The 7,600-nt window shown below is 35.6% G+C and overlaps 1 protein-coding gene across 2 annotated transcripts; it reads right to left on the bottom strand.

Annotated features, from left to right (window-relative positions):
- Positions 1–1,583: 1,583 nt before the first annotated feature.
- Positions 1,584–7,600, bottom strand: LOC125212070 (protein phosphatase 2C and cyclic nucleotide-binding/kinase domain-containing protein-like). 2 transcript variants are annotated; one of them, XM_048112108.1, is made up of 11 exons: positions 7,557–7,582; positions 6,123–7,143; positions 5,900–6,031; positions 5,559–5,789; positions 5,348–5,473; positions 5,218–5,280; positions 5,001–5,083; positions 4,502–4,733; positions 4,033–4,409; positions 3,629–3,937; positions 1,584–1,800 (listed from the first exon to the last, which is right to left on the bottom strand). In XM_048112108.1, exons 2-9 carry the CDS (start codon positions 7,092–7,094, stop codon positions 4,080–4,082), a joined length of 2,169 nt encoding a protein of 722 aa, XP_047968065.1. In that variant the 5' UTR covers positions 7,095–7,143; positions 7,557–7,582; the 3' UTR covers positions 1,584–1,800; positions 3,629–3,937; positions 4,033–4,079. The 2 variants fall into 2 exon arrangements, with proteins under 2 accessions (XP_047968065.1, XP_047968066.1); XM_048112109.1 differs by lacking the exons at positions 1,584–1,800; positions 3,629–3,937 and having other exon boundaries at positions 4,274–4,409; positions 4,522–4,733; positions 6,123–7,600.

Raw genomic sequence — 7,600 nt, 5'->3', positions numbered from 1 at the left:
TTTCGGCCACATTCTATCCCTTTTGGGAGTCATGCATGGAAAATGTCTTCTTTGCATACCAGCGACCAACCAAGACCTTCCATTCACTTTTAAAATTTGAAAAAGATTAGCAAATCTCCATGAAGATTGTAAACACAAACACATAATGGAATATAGGATTAAGATAACATCAGAAATTAGTCTACATTATATTTAGGACCTATATTTTTGTTGATGCACATTTGCCCTGTCTATACTTTCAAAATATCATTTGCGGTCTTTATACTATACTTTATGCGTGTTTCAAGGTTCTATTAATTTTTTCCCACTTTTACAAACAAAATTGCCCGAGGAGAATATATTTACTTTCAATTTGCATAATTTAAATTAAAAAAATAGCATTACGTACAAAGAAACGCTTCTACCAAATTTTTTTTAAAAAAAAAACTCGCATTGCGTACAAAGAAATGCTTCTAACAAAAAAAAAAAGCATAGCGTACAAAGAAACGCTTCTAACAAAATTAAGAAAAAAACTGCATTGTGTACAAAGAAATGCTTCTAACAAAATCTACAACTGTGCTAACAAAATATAACACACACACACAACTAATTGAAACGTGTTCTTTTAGTGAAGAACGTCTTATCCAAATTAGTTGCAACTGTTTGAGAGTTCATCTTCTTCCTTTCTTCTTCTAGTTTGCCTCTCTTTTTTCTTTTTTGTTATATTCTTCTTCATTGATTATGTTGTTGCCAATACTCCTCTCACAGACATCAATGTGTCCTCAATGCATACTCCTAAGTCGATACTCTATTGTTGCTGCTTTTGTAAACTAAAATTTCATGTATTTTGATTAAAAATGTTAAACGACCATCATATACTTAATTACATAGAAATAAATTTTTTAATATAGTTAATTTCACTAAGAATAAAGTGATTTTATACGTTTGATATGATGTTCCATGTTGTCCCGATAAATGTAATTTTCATACTCCCTTCGTTTCATGATCCACTTTCCTTTTTAATTTGTCTCATCTAAGATGATTCATTACTAAAAATAAAAACCTTTTTATCTCTACTTTATTCCATCTTTCTTACTTTATTCTCTCCACCTAACATGCAAAATAAAACTGCATAAAATCTCGTGTCATCCAAGGAAGGAGTCAGCTTCCTTGGAACGGAGGTAATAACTTTATAATAACTTTATCAGGAGTACAATTTTAGTCAACACAACAACAATGCTTCAAGTATGTTAAATCATAACCTGGGATACACAAACATATTAACTTCCATAAATGGCTATAATTTTATGAATTGTGAAGAAACTTAATCAACATAGATATGGTATGCATAGGGGTGGGTCGATACGATATACCGTATCGAAAATTTTGTATCTTTATCGTATTGAAAATATCGATATGAAAGAATTTCATATCGTTACCGTCTCGAAAGTTTCAGTACACCGAAATTTCGGTATAGAAAAAAACTATATCGTTACCGTATCGAAATTTCGGTATATCGTATGAAACTTCGGTACACCGTTCTGAACGGTATATCGAAATTTGGTACGATATACTGAAATTTTATACCATTTCAAATACCTGTATACCGAAAAATAAAAACAAAATTAATATAATTTCAACACTATGAAATAAACATTGTTCACATCTCCATAATCAAAATCCAACACAACAAAATACCAAAAAGTACCACAATCAAGTCATGTCCGAACAAAATACATTACAATAATTAGCAAAAATATCAACATCTTGATCTTGAGCACCAAACCCTTCGTTTTGTTGAAATTATCCAGAAATATTAACCTACGTAAATTCAAGAGATAAAATTTAGTACTAATTAAAAAGGGAATTTTAACCATACACGAATATAAGCATAGAATAGAATTGAACTATAAATCGGGCTCTTAATTCTTAGTATTAGGGATTTAGGGTTTTCAATAAATATTTTTTAAATATATAAATAAATTACTCCCTCCATTTCATAGTAATGGAAGCAAAACTTTTCGGCACGGAGATTAAAAAAAATTGTGTTAGGTGAGTTAAGTAAAGAGAGAATAAAGTAGAAAATGAAAAAAAGTAGAGAGATGAATAGAGAAAAAAGTAAGAGAGAGTAAAGTAGGTGTTGAAAAATGTATTGACTTTTACTAAAAAGGGAAATGACTCTATTACTATGAAACGGACGGAAATGGAAAAACGCCCCTATTACTATGGAACGGAGGGAGTAATGAATATTTATATATGATTTTAAACTTTTAATTTGAAAAAATAAATTATATGATTATTGTAATCGGTATAAACAATATGTATCGATAATTCAATATGTATTGAGTTTCGATATATTTCGGTATACCGATAATATCGATATATATCGTATGTTCGATATAAAACGGTATACCGCGGTATAAGAAAATTCATATCGTTATTGTATCGAAAACTTACAATATTGTTTCATACCGAAAATTTCGGTACACCGAAAATACGATATTTTTCGATACGATACGATCGATACACTGTTTTTTCGGTATATTTACCCAGCCATAGGTATGCAAACTACAAGAGAGTTCATTCATTTACATATAGAGTGAACTACATATATGGTACCTGATCTTTCACTTTAGCACGTAAATGATATCTGGTCTTTATTTTATATCGTTTTTGGTACTTATAAATAACATTTTTGGTACCTGATGCAATTTTCTTCCCAAAATGCCCTTTAAACAAATATATTTTTCCATTTATGCCATAGAGGGTATTTTGGGCATACATAAAATTAGTACCAAAAGTGATATTATAATATTTTCTTTCATTCTCCTCACTCTTTATACCAAAAGTAATTAATAATAATTGTAGTATAATTATATAAATTATGAATCAAATAATATTATGAATCAATATAGCCTTAATAAAAATTTAACATTGTGAATTGTATTCATACAATTCATAATGATATAAAAAGTTGAATATTTTTAGTTTGGTGTTTCAACCTTAAAATGAGAATAAAATAATTAATAAAAAATATTCAATTGATTTAATTACTTTAAATAATTAATTTAGTTAGATATTTTGTTTTTTATTTATATTATGAATGCAATTAGATATATGTATAAAACGCTAAAAAGAAAGAAGAAAAAGAAGAGTAAAGAAAAAAGAAGGAAGATGAAACATAAACTAAGGAAAAAAAAGAAAATGAAGAAAAAAGAAAGAAGAAGAAACTAAAGAAGAAAAAAAGAGATGACCCCTTTCTTGGACGACACGAGATTTTATGCAAATTTATTTTGTGTGTTAAGTGGAGAGAGTAAAGTAAGAGAGAGGGAATAAAGTAGAGATAAAGGGGTTTCCATTTTAAGCAATGGGTCATCTTGATTGGGACAAACCAAAAAGGAAAGTGAGTCATCTTTAATGGGACAGAGGGAGTACTAATTGAAATTTCCAAAAATATCCTGCACGAAAAAAATCACATGTTTGGTACCTAGGGTTATTTTTGTCATAGGGTACCAAAAACAATATAAAATAAAGATCAGGTACTATTTATGTGCGAAAGTGAAAGATCAGATACCATTTATGAAGTTCACTCTTACATATATATCTACCTATGCACAAAAGTAACATATAGAGAAGTGTAAAGACTAACCTCCCTCTCTGTGTGCATTGAGCAAACGGCTAATTTTCCCTCGGCCCTCGGTACAAATGGATTGATAATGCGCTATTCGTAACCAATTCCATAATGTGAAGCGGGGGCTATGTAAGCTATGCTATGCCGAGAGGGCGGATCACAAAACATTTAAGCCATTCGGGCGTGTTAGGTTCTTCAAATTCCGAGATAGGGGAGCATGATGTAGTCACAACATAACCTTGTGTTCCGCTAGTCCTTCCCAATCCATGTCATGGAACCACAAATGCGATTTAATGGAGTCGATGCCTTGACTTCCAAGTCTCGCAACTGAATAACGTACGTAGTATGGTTAGAATTCATGTTCTCGTGTCGTGCACTTACTTCAAAAAGGTAAGGAAATGGCATTGAATTGATTATATAACCTTAGTTATGATATCAACAGCTTCACTGCTATAATCTTGTGGAAGAGTCAGTTGGCCTTTGGCAATTCTCGCGAATGTGACCGGACGCTCTCTCCAACAACTGAATCGAACTTCTCCTTCGTTAATATAGAGCACACCACATCTCCCACGGCAACAGCACTCAAGGAAGTGATATGTTCACCCAGAAGTGTCCATTCTCCAAAATAGCTTCCTTCATTCTTTTCGAAGCTCTTAACAGACACACCATCATCCTGCTTCTCAATTGCCGGCACGTTGAGACTGGACAGACTGACACTTTTTAACAAATCCACCTCACAGTCACATGTAATTTTTATGACTCCCTTCTGTATAACATACAAACCGAGGAGGTCCTCATTCTGCAATAGATGAATTATAGAGAATATAAGAAAGAGATGTAACTACAAACCACAATATTGAGAGCCGGAAGTTAAGAAATGAAGGAATGTACTTTATCGACTATTTTCTGACCGTCACAAAAAGACACCTCTAATAGTGAATCTGCAATATTACTCAGCTGTAAGATTGTCAGCCTTGCAAGAAGATCTACCGATCGAAGTAACTTCAACGATGATAAATTAGAAAACTCGGACATGAGAATTCCTCTGAAATCTTCTCGTTTAAGTGCCCAGAGAGTTCCATTGGTCACGGCTTGAACAGAAGCTTGGAGTGGCTTGTTGTACCTGCAATTTCATTAACACATTGAAAAGCAATCAATCTTATGATACAAAATCAACTTATGTGTGTAAACACATGACAGTTATTGCATCAGTAGCTTGGAGCATAAAACACTAGAAAAGATATATTGACTGCAATACAGATATAGAAATAAGGCTTTTTTCCCAACTAAAACATGGTTAACTTTTGGTTCACTAAAGTGTGTATTAAGCCTTAACTTAAAAAAACAAAAAAAAGAGCAATTTACTGATTCAACTTAAAGAGCATCTCACATCAGTGCAAGTTCCCCAAAGGAAGATAGCTTTTCAGCAGTGTAGCGCTGTAGCACCGTGGTCGCGTTGCCATCATTCTCTTCCTGTCATATAAGCTTAGAGTGAGAAAATTCACATCAAGATACCTGGTTCAAGGCTTCAACAATAGACCAAAAAAGTCTGATAACAATAAGAAGGTTTGTTTTTTTCAGCTAATAATAAAATGATTCTTGCTCACCTGAGTAGCCAAGACCTCAAACTCCCCATCACCAACAACAAAAAAACAGTCACCTTCCCCACCCTGGAAAATACAAATCAGTAGGCTTAACTAGCTAAGACAAGCAAATGAATAACGAAAAAAGAATCACCTGCTTCACCACTATGTCTCCTGCTCCCACTTCAATTCTTTGCATGCATTCCAACAAAACTTGACACTGTGAATTAGTGAGCTTTCTAAAGAGAAAATGGTCGCGAAGTGCCTGTTCAATTTGAGCCTGCCATGAATGAGTTGTATGTTAAATGAGATTAATGGACATTCCAAAGATACATAGGAGGAAAATTCACGGAAGGGGGGTCTACTTCGTCTTCCCAGGTCTTTCCATGGGATGGAGATGAAGGGATCCAATTTTTCCCATTCTCGAGAGAATTTTCTAGTCCGCGGAGGCGTGCACGGGATATGTCATGCCTTGCACGCTGATTTCTGGATCTCCAGTTCATTCGAGATGGAGATTCGCATCCTGATGCTTCAACAACTTGAGGTAAAGATGGCCTTAGAACCGGGCCTGAGTCTGCTGATTGACCAAATGCAACCTACATGTGCACATGAAGTAGTCAATAAGAGTTTACAAAAATACGAGAGACGAAAACGAAACATTAGGATCGCATTGAACGTGACACGAGGCAGCAGAGTCCCTTCTTACATCTTTTAAACCGTTTATATGCACAACTATCACCGTTATGTCATCTGTACGGGCTTCATATTGTAGCCAGCGACGATATGATTCAGCAACAATCGCAGCACAAGCATCACGAGGATCCTTATGCTTTGCAACCTGAATGAAGGGCAAAAATAAGCTTCAGAGGCACATGGAATCCGAGCACGTATACTAATTAATTAGCATGATGAGGGAAGACATAAATTACCATGTCTACTACAGTTTGGCTGGAGAGAAACTCAAAGACACCATCACTTGCAATTACGAAGAAAGGATGACTCTGTGTAAGCTCCAGAACAACAATCTCGGGGTTTGCAACGACGCCTATGGTCTCAGCAATAGAATCGCCAATGCTTCTCGTGAAAGCTGTACCAGGGTACATACCATCCTGGACCCATAGTCTAGGCGGATCACCATCATCGTCGTCTTCTTCCGTTCCCCAACACTGAGCATGTGGATTCTTGAGTCCTTCAATCTGATCCAAAGTCAAAACTCTAGCTCCACAAAGCTTCACCCTTTCAAGCTCATCAGGCCGAAAAGGCGTTTGATCAATGGAGAGATCAACAGCTACAACGTCGTTACCCCTTTTCTCGCCTACAACAGCCCTCGAATCACCAGCATTGGCAATGTAAAGCTTCCTACCACGAACCAGGATCGTTACTGCAGTTGTTCCACTCATGCTGTCATCCACTATATCAGCGTGCAATTGGGAGTTCGTTGTCAAGAATGCTCCGTGGCAGGCTTCAACTGCATCCGTGTGGAATCGACTATTCCCGAGCAAATTTTCACATAACCTCTGCTTCACAAACTGCGAGCATTGAGCTCCAAACTCGCCATGACCATCAAAAACACCGAAAAAATGGTCGTCTGGGCTCGTCCCAAATGGCGCGTGAATGCAAAAACTGTCTTGGTTGGCCTTATCAAGAGCATCAGGGTAGTAGCCTCTTTGAGAAAGAAATGAGTAGTGTAATTCATATTCGCCAGACGGAACTTTCACAGCTTTCGAGCCATCTGACGCCCTTGACAGTCGAGCAATACCTGCCTCGTGATCAGTGGCTGTACTAAACTGATATAGTTGATCTCCTTTCTCTTCTGTTTTTACAGCTCCGTTTTCTAGCAACTTAACATCTCGAGGGGCACAAAACTCGTTAATCCACGCCTTAGAATAAACACAACCCATCACTCGGAACTCCCAAACCCGAGATGTTAGGTATCCATTATACCGAATCCTGTCACAACAACACCACAACGATTCCTCACACCAGGACTTGCAATGAAAATGTATGACTAGCTTTATCAGCAGTCAACAAGATCAAATCAAAATGCTACAAAATCAGTTCTAGCAATATAGGAAAATACAGAAAAAAATGGAGGATAAAAAAGATGAATACAATTTCAATGAAAATGCAAAAGCACTAGAAATTAAGTTTAAAAACAGGCATAACTTTTTTACTAGTCTAGTATCAAACTAATTCCGAAAAAAAAACATTCAAATTCAATTAACATCAACATCCCTACGCCAAGCTGATGAAATCAAAAGCATTCAAACCCACTGTGCCACCAGATTCCATGATCTATTACTCTCTATTCCGCCAAGCAATAAGATTATAAGATTAAGACATCAAACGAAACAATCACATACAAAGCAATGAAACAACAAGCTTCACATGCCACCAAAACAAAGCG

This window comes from Salvia hispanica, chromosome 3, assembly GCF_023119035.1.
Source record: "Salvia hispanica cultivar TCC Black 2014 chromosome 3, UniMelb_Shisp_WGS_1.0, whole genome shotgun sequence".
NCBI lineage: Eukaryota > Viridiplantae > Streptophyta > Magnoliopsida > Lamiales > Lamiaceae > Salvia > Salvia hispanica.
This window is presented reverse-complemented; position numbering and strand designations above follow the sequence as displayed.